The sequence below is a fragment of the Protobothrops mucrosquamatus genome, unplaced genomic scaffold, assembly GCF_001527695.2.
Source record: "Protobothrops mucrosquamatus isolate PMUCROS unplaced genomic scaffold, P.Mucros_1.0 scaffold2218, whole genome shotgun sequence".
NCBI classification, from domain to species: domain Eukaryota; kingdom Metazoa; phylum Chordata; class Lepidosauria; order Squamata; family Viperidae; genus Protobothrops; species Protobothrops mucrosquamatus.
The window spans coordinates 115,487-134,826 of NW_015388310.1; the positions used below are offsets into that span (position 1 = coordinate 115,487).

General features: G+C 39.4%; 1 protein-coding gene across 1 annotated transcript in view; it reads right to left on the reverse strand.

Annotated features, from left to right (window-relative positions):
• The window catches only part of LOC107295097 (S-adenosylmethionine mitochondrial carrier protein-like), a gene marked incomplete at its 5' end in the record, with an annotated part of 25,792 nt that extends 6,726 nt beyond the window's left edge, over positions 1 to 19,066 (reverse strand). Inside the window, 4 exons of the mRNA XM_015824391.1 lie at positions 2,214 to 2,287; positions 3,340 to 3,404; positions 16,981 to 17,050; positions 18,983 to 19,066. Coding sequence (XP_015679877.1) covers positions 2,214 to 2,287; positions 3,340 to 3,404; positions 16,981 to 17,050; positions 18,983 to 19,066 — 293 coding nt within the window. The remainder of the gene's footprint in view (positions 1 to 2,213; positions 2,288 to 3,339; positions 3,405 to 16,980; positions 17,051 to 18,982) is intronic.
• Between the last annotated feature and the right edge of the window lie 274 nt (positions 19,067 to 19,340).

Genomic DNA, 19,340 nt, shown 5'->3' on the forward strand with positions numbered 1-19,340 from the left:
TCTCTCTCTCTCTCTCTCTCTCTCTCTCTCTCTCTCTCTCTCTCTCTCTCTCTCTCTCTCTCTCTCTCTCTCTCTCTCCCTCCCTCCCTCCCTCCCTCCCTCCCTCCTTCCCTCCCTTCCTTCCTACAAACCTTATGATCCAGGGGTCCACATGTGTCTCCTTTTCATATTGGGGAGCTAACAAGGGCTGCTGTGGCTAAAAGCTGCTGTGACAGAATGAGATCACTGAGCACTGTCTATCATTGGGTTACACGACTGCCCAGACACAGACATCGGTCTTCTACCCTGATATGGGCTGGAGAGAACAGCAGATAATTTTTCAAGCAGACAAAAACTTTCTCAAGAAATGGGAGAGAGAAAACAGTGTGTGTGTGTGTGTGTGTGATATGCTAAAAGGAAGGGTAAGTTAAGGCCAAGATGAAGCAATGGCTGATAAGCCTTATTAGACTAAGCATCTTCCAAGGTGAGGAAGGATTTTTTGCACTAGAACAGTGTGGGAGAAAATCACTGAAACATTTAAAGGGTCCACAGACTCCATTTCCTTTGCTTCCCAGCTATCATATTTATTGTTTATTTTGACACTGTTGATTTTGTGACTTATTCTGTGACAATTAGAAAGAACACTATTGTTTTAATACACTACATTTCACCAAGCATAAAGTGTCTGCTTACTGATAAATAATAGGCAGCTAGAAAACAGTATGCAAACTTCATGTCCTTACAGTATTTTTTTACGCAAAAACTATTGAAAGCACACACACACATGCACATCTAAAACAAACAGACACGGCAATTGCTTTGTAGTATAGAACTAATGAAACATTCTTTTAATAAATCAGTTCAAAAGTTGGCTAAGAACTGAACACACTCCAGTTCTTAAATACTGAGTTCCAATATTTGGGGGGGCTCCTACAAAGACAAGGGGGGTCACACTATTTTCCAAAGCACCAAAAGGCAAGACAAGAAACAATGGATGGAAATTAACCAAGGGGAGAAGCAACCTAGAAGTAAGGACAAATTTCCTAACGGTGAGAGCAATCAACCAATGGAATAGCTTTTCTTCAGAAGTTGTGGGTGCTCCATCACTGGAGGCTTTCAAAAAGGGACTGGACAACCATTTGTCTGAAATGGTATAGCACCTCCTTCTCGAGCAGGGGGTTGGACTAGAAGACCTCCAAGATCCCTTCCAACTCTATTATTCCATGTTCTGCGTTTCATGAGTTGAAGTCTACATTTAGCTATAGATGTTCATTGACTGATTTAGGGCCACTAATTGCCTTGCAGCCTAAATTCTTGTTGTTTTGGGGAAGATAAACTGGAGGAAAATGTGAACTATATAGTGTCTGAACTCCTACAGGAAAAGTAAGTTATAAATCTATGAAATAAAAAAAAGAATACGTACAGTCAGGGGTGGAATTCAAATACCTGAACAACCGGTTCTCTTATTCGATGAAGACCTGGGCCTCCGAGGCCTAGAACAGACTTTCGGAAGTGGCATCACACACTTCCGGTGGGCCATTCTAGGCCTGGGAGGCCTCTTCCAGGCCTGGGAGGCCTAGAACAGACTTCTGGAAGTGGCATCCATGCACTTCTGGCTGGCCGTTCTAGGTCTGGGAGGCCTCCTCCAGGCCTCCCAGGCCTAGACTGGACTTCTGGAAGACAGCCGGTTCTCCGAATGCAGCAAAATTTAGCTACCAGTTCTCCTGAACCGATGCGAACCGGCTGAATCCCATCACTGCATACAGTAGATCTATAAATATTTTGTGTTAATCGTAATTTTCCTGATGCTCTTTGGGGAAAACTCTGCTATCTTTTGATTCAAAATAAACTACAGAAGGCCTTAACAATGGACTTAGACCAGTCACAAAACAGATTATGATTGTTAGCTTCCCTAAGCAACAAAAAAACTTTCCCACTGTGAATTATTTACACGGTTGCAATATACACAAATTATGAAAAAAAACACTACTTGGTTCACAGCCCTCCACAAAAACTATCTAGCTGACATCAATTTAACTTTCTCAAAGACTTTCTCATGAATTATCACCAGACAGCACATACCCAAACTTTAAAGCATGGAACATTTAAGTGAAAAAATATACATATATGTTGCTTTGCTTAGACATTCAGGAAAAAAAAGTAACGACTTTCCACTGAAAAAAATGTGTTTACATTTTCCGTCAAATCATCCCTGTCCCTTTATTTATCCTTACCCAGATATTCCTTGAGTTCTCCATACATCTCGAAGAGCTGACATCACATTCCCACTTGCAGTTCTGGAGCCAGTCTATTCAGACAAAGAAACAGATATATACATATAAAAAGCTGTCTCCAAGAAAACCATCATTTTATCCAAAATGTCATACAAAGGTCTCTCATAGCTGGAACTCTTTCACTAAATTACTGAACTAGGAAACAATTATCTGCAATGGATATGCAATGGATAATGAATATTTAGTTCTTCTCTGTGGTGGCTCCCTCCCTGTGGATCATCACTCCTGAGAAGATTGGCTGCCATTTTGACACTCTTTTGAAAGGCCTCGAAGACATAGTTTTGTCAACAGGCCTAGGGACCCCAGGGGGATATGGAGCCCATCAAGTGGTTTCTTTGATTATTTGAACCAGGTGGATAGGGGTTTATTGGGTTTTGAATTGGGATTTTACTTCTGTAAGCTTCCAGAAGTCACAGTGAGGGAATTCATAATTTATATAATTTATGTGGAGGCAACCATATCCATTTTCTTACTATATATTTGTAACATATATTTGCAATATAACATAAAATAATAATATATTTAGGTGTGTGTCATGTATGTGTTTCAGTTTGAGAGTGGGCAACTAAATTTCATTTTTGATGTGTGCCATTGTGCCCACAGTAAAAAAATGACAATAAAGGTTATCTTATCTTATCTCATCTCTATTTACATTAAATGGAGGCAACTATATACATTTTCTTAATAAATAATAAATATGCCCTACAGCTCACAGTCAAGCACTTAAAGTTTTCCATTTATTCTACCAAACAGATACTCATCATTAACAGTACTGTAAATGTTATCGCCTACGAATATCATGTCACACAAAAAAACAGTGAGTTGGAAAGCTGCTTGGTCTTTCAAAGATAGAAGTTTGCTCCTAGAACTAGTTTACTGAAGAAGACAAAGGTAGCAGTTCTTTTAGTCAATGCAGAAATGAAATATACCTGTTCTCACTATGATTCTTGTATTAAAATTATCAATAGACGCTGGATTCAGTTTTGTTGCTGCCACTAAGCAAGATGCCAGAATTATTAATCTGAAAACTTGCCAGCCATCTCTACACTCTTCTTCAAGTTCTTACCTTTGCCAACATAATTCTTGTCTTGGCTACATCTAGAGGAGTGGTGACTGCAGCTGCAAATCCACCTGAGCATATAAAAAATGCCAAATACAAACAAGACTTTGTTAGTTTACAATGCAGGCTGCTTAGCCCCATAGTTCCCACAGCTTCTGCCAAATTCACTTTATGATTACTCCTGAACCTTGTCCTTCACCTCAAGATTTATCTGAAGTCAGAGCCACATTGACTCGTGGTAATCAGTCCAAAAATGTATCTGTACGTATATGTACAGTATATGTATGTGTAGATAAACACCATATCTTTCTGCGTGTATTTATTTATGTTGGATATAAAAATTCTCTGAACAACTTTTGTCTAGTCTCCAACCTTTTTTTTTAGAGGAGCACTGTTGAGAAGATGTGCAGGCTACATTTACAGAGGACCCCTTTAAGTTGTGCTGTTCTTAGATTCGTTATATATTACATTGTTTAGACAACGATTATGGATTTATTGCATTTATATTGTATATTAAGATAATTAACATCATGTGGTATTTTTATGCCATAACAGTTAAAAAAAAAAGCACCACTCAATATATGAATCAGATTATCATCTGTCAACTTTAGGTCAATGAAAGTTTAATAAGCCTTCATCTGCCTGCATTGATTTCTCAACATCTGGAAAATTATCCCAATTATCTCTTGGATTCCAATCATTTGAACAAGATGCGGAATAATGCTTGTAGCCAAAATCTTTCTGGCTGATTCAAGAAGGTGGGACATAGTCTCTTAGAAGTGCCAACCCTAATTTCATCAGAATGTTCAACAGAGGAGCCTAAAAGTTAGGACTCCAAAAACACAATTGCTTTACAGTAAAGTGAGTTACAAGCCTACATGTTCCCCACTATCTGCTAACATATGCACCAGTCAATTGCACATCTGGAAATGGCCAGTTTGGGAAAAGGTAACCTTAACCATCAAATATGTTATTTTTTCTTAAAACTGACAAGATGGAAAAGGGACAATGCTAAAAAGAGAGGACAGCTTAGTGTGTTATCTGAACTAGAGATTCTGATTTATCATTCTCATACAAACCAGGATCTATAACCAGTATTAGATCTAATTTGCATACCTGGCATGCAGTGGACATGGGAAGAATTATAAAAGAGAAAACAAGCAAATAGCCTGCTTGCCATAATCCAGGATTATCCAAAATACTTTCCAGTACAAAAACACATTTGTACGGTATATTTACTTGCTACTGAAAAAAACAGGAAAGAATGACTCGTGTAACTTTTAAAGCCAGGATTGCTGACTAAATGTAACTCTTAACTATGCTCATTATGACAAAAATGACTACATTTGAACAAATCCCACCTTGCTTCTAAGCTATGGATATAACTATGCCGCTGTATTTCTTCAGAAACAATAACATGACTAATGCATTTAGAATTAGGAATAGAATTTACTGTTCTAACAATGAGATTTGGATACAACTCTAGCTAAGAAAAGAATCACAACAATAAAGAAAAGAAGAAGAAAAGAGGTTAAAAAAGCAAAATTTTCTCAAAGGAGAACACAGTGTAATATACAAAGAGCCAAGATCAGACCACTTGTTTCAAAAAATCCAGCACCGTAACATTGGCTTGTAGATATCTATAAATAGTGAGCTTTTCCTCTTAGTTTTGTGGAATACAGAAAGCATATGCTTTTTCAAGGTATAGGTGGGAGGACACATATTTTAATCGATAAAGGCTGAAAACTGCATTTTTCAACTAATTGTCTATGAATTGAGAAAAACCCTTTGATTTTTTAATTTTAACTTCATACATATTCGCATCCAGGCAGGTAGATCAAACTATATCTTAGCCAATATATAAACAAACAAGTCTAATTAACAGCAGACTTTGACTTTCTCAGTTGCTATAGGTTTTCTAACGGCTAGTATTTGAGGTCCAGGGAAAGAATAGGTTGAGTGGGGGTAGTTATTTCCGGTCTCTCTTGTAAATGGAAACGGATGTTTCCCTACTCAATAAAGAACCAAGAAATGTTAGTATTTGTGCTCATTGGCATTGTTTTGGAACTCATCTTTTTTTTTTTTTATCACCAGGCTATCACCAGAGAAAGAAACAAAATGAAATTACACTTTCTGTCTATTATTTAGACAGAGCCTATAATAATCTAAAAATATTTCTATTATTGTCCAAGGCAATAATAAGAAAGGGACTGTTATTTCTTATCATACCCATATGCTCATATTCAGTAGGTTACGAATACTGAGTAAAACATAACAAGATGCTTAATTATAACAAGTGTAAAGATCTTATCTTGAGGAAGGAAAAATCAGCTGCAGAGACCAGACTTAGCAGAAATGAAAGTCCCAATGCTTTCCGCAACGCTGGGCACACTGCGTTAGGAAAGCAGAAAGGATTGCTTCATTGCGTGACCAAGTGGTGCAATTCCAGAAGCGGCCACCATGTTCTTAGCAATAGTTCAGTGTGTCAACTGGCAACATGGCAGTCGCTTCCAGAATCGCACTGTGATGAAGTGTCTTGTTCCAACACTACAGAAGGCTCCAGAGCTCTCTTCCAAAGGTAAGAGGAGGGTGTGGGTCCTAGTGGTTGGGAATCAGACCTAAGTCCTATAGAGATCCATTGGGGGAGGCAAAGGCCTGTGGGGAACCAGTGGGGGGGGAAGCAGGCCCAAGGGCTGTGGGGACCCGGAGGGACAGAAGAGAACATGGGATGTCCCAGGGGGTAGAGAGGCCTTGAGAGACCGGGGCAGGAGGGCCTGGGCCTGCACTCTCCTTCTCAGGGCCTTCCCAGCCCCTGAGGCATCCCATGCTCCATTTAATGACTGACATGTTCATTTAGCGACCACATCAGGGAAAGCAGGGGTGAGAGTTGTTAAGTGAAGCTGTCTCGCCTAACAGCCATCACAACATGAAACTGTAATGGGCAGACTCCATTATGGTCGTGTGTCAAGGACCATAAGAATTGTTAAAAAGATCTACCCTCTTTGAATAGAGAAATTCACACCAAATCCCCAGTTTACTAAGCATGGTGCCAGTTTTTAAAATCTGATAATATATGCGGGCACAATATTTTGAAGAAACTAATGGCCTAGGTATTGAAACCACACACACACACACACACACACACACACAACATGCACGCATCAAAAAAAATTCAGAATTGCAGCATTTTCAATTGTAATTATTTAATATAGGTATAAAGTCTACAATCAATATACGTGTTTATATTTTAGTACAGTTCCTTAGAGAAAAAAGCCATCATAATTGGTTCCTCTAGCAAACAGAATCAATGCTACCAAGATCATACACAAAAGTAATTCAGCAATAACAATTTAAACAAGATGCCTTCTATGTAACATCATGAAGCGCCAGCCTCATGTACATTTTACTTCATAGTATTTCTGATTCCCACTGCCTCTGCTAGGAGAATTAACTTCAGGTGCGGTACGGAAGCATAGTGGAAAAAAATAGTGAGTCCTGCATCCTGCAAATTGGTGTCTGGATTGCCCAGCATTAATTGCTAACAGATCTTTAAAGGAAATATAATCCATCTGGAATCAAATAATAGTGACAATTATATACTATGATGGTACCTATCCCCCAGTGGGCAATTTTTTGCCGATGTCTGCCCACTGGCTAAGTTGTACTTCTTAAAGAAATCCACATTAAATTTAAGGTCTCTTAAAGACTTCGATTTAAAAATATCACCATCCATATTTGTATATTTAGATTAAAAGCTCCTGGAGGATTCACATCCCCAAAGACTTTCATCAGTTAAAAAGTAAATGTTGATACTCTATAAAAGGAAGATTTGAGACACAATAGGAGCAGAAACTTTAAAACTGGGCATTTCCTCTGTAACTCTTTAACCAATTTAGGATTGGAAGAACTGTCTTGAGCATCTGCACAGAGTCACTTCTAAAGAGAGATGTCATCATTGACTTTAAATGCCTTGTATGGGCAGGGAAACTCTCTAAACACAGCACTGTAAACTTGTCAGACCTAATTAGAGCAGAAGGGAAACCAAGGCAGCTGTCCAGCTTTATGGGCAAAAAAGCCATTGCTAGCATTTTATTGTTTGCAATCTTCACTTTCAATAGATTTCTGCTCTTATGACATGTCCATGATTGAAGAAGAAATGTGTTTTATGGACAGGGTGAAGTGGAAAAACACTACAGCATTCATCAATTTCTTCAAATGCATCAAAACAGTATTGTCGATCCAATATATTATAAAAAGCATCAGTGTGAATTAAAGCAATCTAACTAACAGAAGGAAACTTCTACACTGGATAGAATAACAAAACCATATTAACAGCAATCTTTAAGTCTAGGTTTACTTCAGAAAACAAAGAGCAGTTCATCATAACAATATTTTTTTAAATTAAATAATGAAGTTGGGATACAGGGTAGCCAATAAATACATTCAATAATCTAAACTTTGGGGGGAGTCTTAAAAATTAAGTGCATTTTTAAATTTTTAAATGCATTACTGAAGAGTAGGCTTTTATATTTTTCTCTTTATTCAGATGAGAAATTATAGTTTTGACCTTGCAAACTCACTAGAGAAGACCAATATTTGGTTCAAACGTGTTTTGCATGAATATTTTCATGGCTGTTGAGAGATACTGTGTTGTTTTGTAAGTTTGGGGAAGGCAACTGTAGCAGTAGAGAGGATTGTTTTAATGTCTTTATTGATATGAGGTATCCCCAAATATACCGATTGTCTCTCCCTCTGGGTAGACTTATTCCTTCTGAGTTTTTCTATCAGTTCCAATCTTGGTCACAACTTGAAAAAAAGTTTAGCGTCTGGCTTTTTCCAACAAAGCATTACATTGAGCCTCTCTGCCTCTATAGAGCATCTGACATGTAGAATGACAGAGCTTCTGATCATGGACTTTGTATTTCCGCATCCTTGATCATGATAGTGTCTCTTTTCCCTTTGCTATAATACAAATTAAACTGGATAATTTAGTAATAAACTGGACAATTTTAATTTGCCTGATTCAAAGTGTTGAGAGGATTATTGTAGAATTACAGAGCAAATGCTGCCATTCTGGTCTCACTTATCAGCCAGAGGATTAAGAGATGGGGGGCTGCATGCCCTCCACTCCTCTGCTTCAACTAAAGACGCAGTAGCTCCAAAAATCCAGTTTTCATGCAAGACAACCTTCTCTTTTCTTCCTCTTTCTCTCTTTCTTTTTCTTTCTCTTCTCTCCTCCCCTACCTTACCCTACCCTCCTCTTCCCAATCTTTTTAAAAACAGCTTCTTTCTTATAAGTTGAAGAGAAGAACTATTCTAGCAAATATGGTCAACCGGTGGTCCTTCCCCCGTTTTGGTAAGTCTCAATTTAATACTGAAAATTAATGGTGCTATTTTTCTACCCCCTTGAGACAGAAAGCACATTAAAACTGAAGGAGAAGCCCTAGAATAAACAATCTAGTTTTTGAAAACCATGACCACCAAAGTAAAAATCAAAACCTCACCCATTTACATGATCATCTACCCGCTGAGCCTCTTTGATTCTCCCAATATTAAGTGAGGCCCCCAGCCCATGTCCAATTGTGTCATTCCATTATCACTCTTCTGTCTTCTGCATCCCTATTCAGTCTACTACAGAGAATTAGAAGACTCTCCAGAATACATCTGAGACATTGAGTAGAAGCAGAATTACACTTGTGTGTTGTTGGTTGTGATTCAGTGCTAGCAGTGGCTGCAGCCACGCAAGGGTGACATGAAGAGGGGAAACCTCCAGTTGTTGAAGCTATTTTGACTGTCTTCTGACTGGCATCTGCCTAACATATTTCTTGCCTTTTTGACTTCAAGAGAAAAACCTGGAATCTTGCCTAGACAATTCAAAATGGGTAGAAGGAGAAAAGAAATTCTCATCAGTTTGTTTTAGAAAAAGACTCCTTCAGTCTTCTTTATTTAAACTGACTGAAATTTTGTGACATGCCAATGGTTACATATGTTTCGCATATGTTTATTTAATCTTTTTAGCTCGTCCCGTTGTTGAAGACTCAGGATATTATACATATTTTATAAGACAGCTTCATATGCAGAAGAGGAGAATTAAAAGAAGTCCTTACTCATCCATAAATACAATTTTGTGCAGAATGCTGGAATTCCTATAGGTAGCCCTTTACTTACAACCATTCATTCAGTGACCATTCAACAACAGTGAAAGAAGTGACTTAAGATCATTTTTCATACTTATGACCATTGTTGCAGCCTCTGCATGGTCACATAAATCAAAATTCAGACACTTGGAAACTAGCATGTATTTATGATGTTTGCAGTATTCTGGGGTCATGTGACCATTTTGTAACCTAATGGAGAAACCATATTCACTTAACAACCATGTTACTAACTTAACAACTGAAGCAATTCACTTAACTATGACATGAACGTTTGTAGAATGGGGCAAAAGCCACTTAACCACCATCTTGCTTGGCAATAGAAATTTTGGGTTGTATTTGAATTGTAGTCATAAGTTGAAGACTACCTGTATTGTGTCCCTGAGTCCTGCAAAGTGTATACAAGCTGAACTAATCTTTATGTTGACTTTTACTAGTGAAAATATCTGGATATAAAAACAGTAGATTCAGTAAAATTGGCACTGTGGAGATGGAGAAATATGGCATTTTTTAAAAAATATTATTAAAATATTTAATATTTTAATACAACATAGACCAATATTAAATGCACAAAGACAAACATACACAGCAATTCAGAATAACAGAAAGGCCTTTTATATAAAATGTAAATATAATGCAAAGAACTGGGGTTAATTTCTCAGCCAGCTTTGTGTTCTACTAAGCAATGGGCCAGAATTACAACATCCTGTATTTCTCTTCCATGATATTATTACTCAGCCCACACAAAGAATTTCTTGCTTAGAAATCTGACCTACCATTTCCATACAACTGAGAGGAGAATAATGGTCAGCAGTTAGCAGGGTTCCTATTTTTTCCTTTTCTGAAGCTGAAGACTATTATTGCTTTATTCAGGCAAGCAGTCAAGCCTATTAATAATAGGTGCAAAGAACTGAAAGCAGAAGTGCCTGATTGTTGCTATAAAATTTCTCTAACTTGGAAACTTCGAACCAGCACCTTATGCTTTGGTAGGTTTGCCTGAACCAACTTTCCCCTCTATAGAAAGAGAAAAAGAAAAAAATATATATCTGAAAATTCCTACAAAATTTCAAAATATAGCAGATAGAAATTTCACAATAATCTTCGAACACAGCTGTCCTTATAAACAGAAGGACACTGACACTGGCATCCCCTAAACCAGTGGTTCTCAACCTATGGGTCGCGACCCCATTTGGGGTCGATCGACCATTTCACGGGGGTCGCTAAGCAAGGCTGCCATTTTTTTCCCCTTTTCCGGCGGGTGCCTTACCTCCCTTGAGCTGGGCCAGCTGGTGGTCGGCCTGCTCCGTCTCTGCCGCTTGCCAGCTACGCCTCGGCCGGCGCAGGGGGCGGAACCACGTATGCGTGGCGCTCCCGGGCAGGGAAAGTCCTCAACTTACGACCGGTTGGGTAGTCCTCGACTTACGACCAGTTTAGTTCTCGACTTACGACCGGTTTAGTCCTCGACTTACGACCGGTTTAGTCCTCGACTTACGACCGGTTGGGGGTTGCGGCATTAAAAAGGTTGAGAACCACTGCCCTAAACTCTGCTGAAGATGTTACCCAGCCTGATAACAAAACGTTCAGAAACCAACCCACAAGCTCGGAGAATGAACCTTCACCCTCATCCTATGCTCGAGCTACAGATATTCGCCACTATTGCAATACAACTCTCTGTTAGAGTCATAGACGATTCCTTTTTAAGGTGCTATAAGGACAGCAGTTGCAGCAATCCCGTTTTCCATTGTTAGGTAATCCCACACGGTTGCAGCATCCCCCAGTTGCCTGATTACTCTTTGTGACATCCTGCCAGATTCCTCATACACCTCGTTTGTCAGAAGACAGCAATCAAGGTTGCATAGGGTGATCGCATGCCTGCCCAGTTTGGTATAAATGAGCACACACTGAGAAAATAGATGTTGCCCTGAAGAAGAAGCTAGCAGAATTATTACTGGATACCTTAAACCTATCCCTCTAGGTAAGATCTACCATCTAGCCAGCATTGCCCTGACTGCTCTTTGCAGAGAAACAGCAGCATACAGAGAGCTTCCTTACTTCAACGGAAGACTTCAAACAATTTAAAAGCAGAGAGGACCTATGGAAAACTACAAAGAATCAACACTGGATAGAACCAACGGAGGAGCTGGCACTTGGGTTTGGCGAGCACTGGGAAGCATGGGAATCAGACTGCGCAGGGGTACAACAAGATCCAAATGGGGCTATCTAGTGGCTTCTGCCCTTTGTGATGGTGGTGACATACAGACAACAACACAAATATATATCTGTCCTTTGTGTCCTAATCAGTGCATATTTGAGGACTCATTTATTAGTATTGCTAATTGCAGTAATATTGTGACAGAATGCAATTAATGTTGCTAGTTTTGGGGCATGAACTGTTTAACTTGTACATATGTAACTACAGGGACCCATCATAAGACCCCCTAGTTCAGCACTGTCCTAATTTTGAATCGTCATTGGATGAGTGGATATTAAACAAGGACTACCTGTACAGTGAAAAACTAGCTTTCCGGAGAAGGAGAGAGATCTATTTTACTCTTTGGAAGATTCAAAATAATAATTCTGTATCAATGATTATAGTTAAAAAATAAACTTAAAAACACATTTTTCCAGGTTACACACTGGGCATTCCAGACTCCAGCAGGAATTTTTCCAATGGTGAGAAATACACTCTATCTTATGATTATAATACACATGGAAAAAGCATATTACTAAAGCACACCTATCCGTTTTTGTTTTTAGGTTTATAATGGCACTTTAAATGTGTTTTTTTTCTGAAGGAAATATAACACAATTGCAGAAAAAATCTTGGAACTACCTGTATTTGCCTGTAGCACAGATGTTTGTACCTGGTTGCAATATTATTGTGATTAGCAATACTAATAAATAATAATGAAAAATAATAGTGCAAAACAACAGATCTACTATTACTTGCAATTTTGATAACTGTATAGTCTGGCACTTAGATTATTACCATTACATTATCTAACTTCAAGACGGTTCATTCATGTCTTTATATTCAATAATTCTTCATATTCGTGCATATTCATACATATTAGAAAAAGTGCCTCAATTTGGCTGGAATTAAAATTAGATTCAAGAAAGATTCAAAGACTTTAGGGATGAAAGCCAGCTGGTGACATTGAACCAGTCACTGTCTCTCAGCCTAACCCACCTTACAGGGTTGTTGTTGTTGTGGGGAAAACAGGAGGAAGAAAGTGTGTTGGATATGTTTGCTGTCTTGTGTCAACCTTGCAACGAACCTGGCCAAAGCCATTTTCCTTGTTTCCAGTTGCCACAAGATTGGGGGTGGGGGGAGAAATGGGAAGTTTTCTAACAGACTAAACAGTTTTCAGTCCCGTGGGAACCAAGGTCATTTCTGTTTCCCTCAGCTGGGGAGGATAATTCAAGTGTTGGAAAGCCCACTTGGATATGTTATTGGGGAACATAGTTGAATGCATAGCCAGAGGGGTGGGAACTGTAACTTTGTATTACTGTTGCTTTTGGGAGGGGATTTTAGTCTTGGTTTCACTTTTGACCGTGCCAATACTTTGTATCCAATAAACATGTACTTAGAGGAAAACTCAAGCCTTGTAGTTCTGTATCGGAACCATGACATCTTGATTTTTTTGTAAAAATAATAAAGGTGGGATATAAATAAAAAACTAAATAAAATAGCAGGTAGTATATGGAAGACAAAGAAGATACTGGTGGAACCCATTCATAATTTCATTTTATTTCAATCACTCGGACAATTACTTGATTGCAGGCTTCTGATTGTATTTTAAAGTTTGTATTCCCATAACCAAAAAACACACTGCAAGCTGATAAAACATCATTGAAAGTTGACTTTAACCACTCGAGTTTTAACGGCGTTAAAAACAGAAAAGGATAGTGTTGATGATTTAACTTCGCAGTAATGTTTGTTTTTTCTGTCAAGTATACAACCTTTTGGTTAAGAAAGCAGCCAACAATATTTTTTTGGCTAACGTGAGAGATTAAAATCAGAATGTGCATGTACCTTGTTTCATTTCCCCCCGCCTCTTCTCTGACCTCTAGAACACTTTAAGTAAATTTTGTGGTAAAGCAAAGACCACGAGCACAGAGGGCGTCTGAGACAGTCTTAGTGTCTGAATATGCTTTTTGTGGTATTGGCAACATAGCTTGAGTTTGTACACTTTTATTTTCCTTCCCCCAAAAAACTGTAACTGAATTAAATAATGCAGAGGCAACTGATCTTACTTATGTATGTTTAAATGATTTTATACTATGTCCGATTTAATTTTGAAGTGTAATCATATATCTCCATCTCTTCATGACCCATGTGCAATTCAGTAGACGAAATATTTTAGGCTTCTAAATTTTCATGGGAAAGGAGGGTTAAAAAAAAATTATACTCTGTCTAGAGTCTGCTCCCTGATCTCTTATAAGATATATGAAAAGACTGAGACAGCCAGAATCTCCTGCAGGGGAATATGAGAACTAAAATAAGTGACGATACTGGCTTTTTGTTCAGCAACTGTTAATACACTTTGTGACTCCTTCAAAATCCAATTTGGAAAGTCAGCATTTCAGCAGCTTAAGGAGATTTAGCAATGGCTTCTCCCCAAACCACATAAAGCTTCTTCACAGATCAGACAATGTTCCCCAGATCTCAGCTCATGAAAACCCAAATACCAGTACAGGTAGTCCTCAGCTTAAGACCATATGGAGCCTGCCCAGTTGAGACGGTCATAAAGCAGGTCATCATATGACCAACCTGATTTTATGAGCATTTTGCGGTGGCTGTTAACCAAATTCTTTATTTGCTATGGGGTATTTTTGCCAAAAACTGGAATTATACCCTGGATTTTGGCAAAAAAACATTGCAAACTGCAGTTATATGACTATGGGATACTGCAAATGGCTGTAAACGTGGACTGGTTGTTGAGCACCCAACATGAGGTCACGTGACTGTGGAGAGATGGGGCTGGCCATCAGAACTTTGGAACCAAGTTATAAGTATCTTTGAGGTGTTTCTTCTTTAACTCTGAAGAGGGACTAAGTGGATAGTTGTAAGTTGAGGACTGCCCAGTGGTGGGATTCAGCAAGTTCGTACCAGTTTGGCAGAACCAGTAGCTAATTTTTTGTTGCCTGGCCCAGAATGGACTTCTGGAAGCGGCCTTCACACAGAGAACCAGTTGTTCACATATTTGAATCCCACCACTGGGACTGCCTGTGGGATACCATGTTACCTCAGACACAAACTCTAGGTATATCAAAACTATACAAAACTGAGAAATTGTGAGGCCGTCCATTTCCTATTTATCTGTCTTCCTTATTTTATACAAAAGAGGAGAGTCTGTTTTACATAATATAAGAGAAGCTGAGTAGACTTCAAGCCTTTTTCTTCTCAGAATTCCCTGCTAGATGTGGAAAAAGTGTTTGGCATAATGGTACACAAGTAGAGAATATGCAGTCCCTGTGTTCAGTGCATTCCTCTTTCTATTAAAAAGAGGATAATTTATAGCCTACCTTACATATGAACTGAGAAACCAGGTCCAGTTCAAGCTTCCAAAACTTTGTTAAAGTCAAGGGGAACTCCAATAGTTGGCAAAACCCCACAAATTATGTCTGTCCAAGACTTTTTTTTAGGCAGCATGTATACAGTTCTTGTGTTGTTCATTAAAACCACTAGGAAGCTTTTACTAAAGGAAATGGGTTCTTTACTCAGACAAAGGGACACCAAGGCAACTAAAACTTAATGCTCCAAGCACAACTATAGAAGCTGAGTGCAAACATTATACCAGAAAATGTCTTCTGGTTTATGCTTGATTGATTCAGTGGTTCAATTTCAAGATGACATTGAAAAGGGCAGGGGAAAATATTCTTATTTCTATTTCTGAGATCATTTTTTCAAAAAATAACGATTACAGAGCCTTAAAAGAGAATGGGAACAAAATCTTCAAGTTACATTTTCAAGTAATTTCATTGTCTGAAATAGTAATAATATTAATAAGTACCTAATGTTCATTAATTTCTTCCAGTGACTTTGCATATATTGGCAAAGAAAATGGAAAGATGGAAAAGGTTTGCTTTTAATGAGTAAGTGCATTAAGTACCTTGCCTAAAAATAGTAAAAATATAAAGGCATGGGAGGAGACTGACATATGAAGGAGAAAGAGAAGCCTGATGTATTAAAATACTTTCATGCAATGTAAGTAACTGAACTGAGTAAGTGAACCAGTATTTACAAAGATAACTACATTTAGCAGTTTCCTCAAACTTGACTCTTCCAGAAATGTCAAATTATAACTTTCATCATCCCCAATCACCATGACAACTGGCCATGCAGCTGTTTGTGAGGGAGTATATTATAATTGCTCTGGGGAAGGCTGCTAGAGCATCTTCAGCTATTTAATCATTCATACAACTATTTTATTTTACCCTGTATCTGAATGAACTGTTAATTTCTAAGAAAAGACTTCAGATGTTAGGATACCTCAGCCATAATGAGAAGGACAACAAAAGGTTTAGAACTTTTCAAAGGCCTTTATAACTTCAAACGATCACTAAGCAAATGGTTGTAAGCCGAGGACTACCTATATTAAAACTGGGTGAGTTTTGCTTAGCAACAAGCCAAGAGTACCATTGTTGCTCCTATTTGCCCCTTCCTTCCCTCCACCTTCAGAACCTGAGGCTGTGCATTTTGCAGGGTTTTTGCCACTCAATCCTGAATGCCCCCAAATCTCAGATTTCTAGCAGAACATTTACACTTCCCCTCCACGCTCCTTTGTCAGATGGGTGGGATGGGCCACTTGTGACATCTGAAAGGAAATTATTTCAAAGCAGGCTGTTATAATAGGGCAAGGTGGCTCTTTAAGAATTCAATTAACTCCCAGTCTCTTTTGCAATCAATCATCCCAGAGAATGTCCTGCCACTCTTCATTCCAGGGAGAGTGTCCGGAGACTGCCCAGATGTTTCAGCCTCCGGTTCTCCTCCATGGAAAGTTTCCGCCTGGAGGCTGCTGCGGGTAGACATTCTGTTCTCCTGACTCTCCTTAATCTAGAGTCCTGTCAGAGCTGTCACATGAAGAGTGAATCATTGGAGGGCCCTTGAGCCTGGAGAGGAGCTCAGGGCAGGCAGCTGCACAAACCCGCACCCAAATGCACGTTCTCCTCACTGAGAGTTTTACTGCTCAACCTTTGGATAATCCCAGAAGCTGACTGACAGACCGTTTGTTCAATAACAGAAATTTGCCAAAAACAAATTGGCTGTCTTTCAAACCGACACCCTGGCCTGGGCTTCTTAGACTCACCTTCTTCTCCTCCCTGTCTCCATCTCCACCCTTCCCCACATTCCATTTTCTTCACTCTAAACAAACCGGAATTATAAAAGAATGCGGCTGCCTCACTGGCCTTCATAGAGCTGCGCTCTGTCCCTCCTCCCTGCTTTTCTTCTTCTATGTTTCCCAGGATAACATATAATCCTTTGCACCTGCAAATGCTCCACAGACTGCCGACTGCCAAGAATCCACCACGTGTCCTTGCTTCCATGACCAAAGTTCCTGTGTTTAAAGAGAGAGGAGGTGGGTGGACAAAACGTTAGTCTCTGCTTTATTTGCAGCTTGCTAGCTTCCTATCAGGAGGGTGGGTGGGTGGGTGGGTGGGAGAGTGCTAGCGTTTTAAATGGCTATTTTTGTGGCATCTTCAATTATAGAATAACTGATCACTTCTACCCACCATCCTCCACCACCCTGCCAAAAGACCACACATAAAAGTGGTTGGTCTGAGAATGATAAATAACACTGAAGCATGCTTGGGGAGAGTTAAATACATATTTTTTTCAGCCTGGAGAAATGCAATTTTGCAGATACTGCCCGGATCTTTCTTCCTCTTGGGAAGATAAAACACATGAAGAACAAATACTGGAAAAAATACCAGCAGTGACTTCCAAGCTGAATATTCACGCCAAACACTATCTTTTCCAAACAACTGCTCCACATTACACCATACCCATCACTTTGGCCTATATTAATAATATTAAGACTATACTAAGTTGACCAGTCCCAAAGCTAAGCAATCATTACTATTAACAGTAATCTTAATGAGGCAGAAAAATGGCCAGAAAATAGTAACTTGCTGAAGACAACCCGCTAACTTAGTGTTTCTCAACCTTGGCAACTTGAAGACATGTGGACTTCAACTTCCAGAATTCCCCAGCCTAGAGAATTCTGGAAGTTGAACTCCACATGTCTTCAAGTTGCCAAGGTTGAGAAGCACTGCTCTAACTATATAGCTAAGCTGCTTAGATGTTATAGAGCAGTGGTGGCGAACCTATGGCACGGGTGCCAGAGGCGGCACTCAGAGCCCTCTCTGTGGGCACGCGCGCCGTCGTCCCAGTCCTAGGCCTTCAGCTGGGTTTTATAAAACCTTTTCGCTTTAGGCCTCTGCCGCCGTGTGCCAAAAAAAAAAAAAAAGGTTCAATCAGTCAATTTCAACTTCTCGTGGGAAAAAAGATCTTGCAAAGTTGGAATTGATTGATTGAACTTTTTAGTCCCGCCCAGTCTGCCGTGACCACCGCAGCCACGCCCACCCAATGGGCCACACCCACCCAATGGGCCACGCCCACCCGGGACTCGACGATGCATAAGTGGGTTTTGGGTTGCAGTTTGGGCACTCGGTCTCTAAAAGGTTCGCCGTCACTGTTATAGAGTTTTATATATCTAACAGCTGAGCAGTGAAACTGTATTCCCACCTGACCCACATTTTGGGCAGGAATACAAACATCTAAACTGAAAGCCAATTTACAGTTTCAAAAATAATAGCTAATCATGAGCACATTCTCCCCCAGTCTTCCCAGAAAACTGATTGACAGGCTGTCGCATCAATTCCCTAAACAGCAACCCCAATTCCAGGGTTGTTGTTTTTTTAAAAAAAAAAGTTCTGAAGAATGCTGCAGAATGAAATTTCAACAGCCGAGTCTTGTATCAGTAGATAGAGCATATCCAAAGTAAGGCTCATCTCACAACCACAAAAGCCACAACTATTCCTGGAGAAAGACTCAGATTCAAAAGTTCAAGCCTAGACCAGCCGTCTTTGTGATGCCTTCCAGATGTTTTGGAGTACCTTAGCTGCTTTCGCCAGCATGGCCAGCTATAAGGAATGGTGACAATCAGAAAACATCTGGAGGGCACCACATTATGAAGAGCGATTGCAGACAGTATTATCTCTAACCTAGGTTTATGCCAACTTCTAAAAAGCTGAACTGAGAGACAAGAACCAAGAAAACTGGGCAACACCCTTCCATATAAGTACTCAAAGCAATTTAGATGACCATGGCCAAAGGGAGAATGCAAACTGGCCAACAGGAAACAAGATAATCCCCTTACAAAGAGGCCAATTTAATTATGGTGTAGTCTTCCCCAGCAAAGCAGGGAAAGCCCTACTCTCAGAATCATTTAAAAATAGACCACAGAATGCAGCACTTGAGAGCATACCACAGGGAATAATTCACCACTGGCACTTGACATAAATGAGCTAACATGTTTCTTTCCATTTCCTTCTTTTACATGGAGATCCAGCTGAAAATGTGAAAGGAAAAAAGCAAAAAAAACAAAAAACAAAATCCTATCTGCTAAAGGGAAGGAGAGATTTTTCTAACAATTACTGAAAGTCTGCAAAGTTTGGTGGAATTTTTAACTTAGAGAACACGGATGAGTATATATTTTCTTAAGGAGTGCATTCTGCTGAAGGACTCTCTGTCAGAACTTTAATCCAAGAATGGATTAAAGGAATGAGTTCGCTCACTCTGTTCTCTCCTCTCTCTCCCTCCCTCACATACATACTTCCTCTACC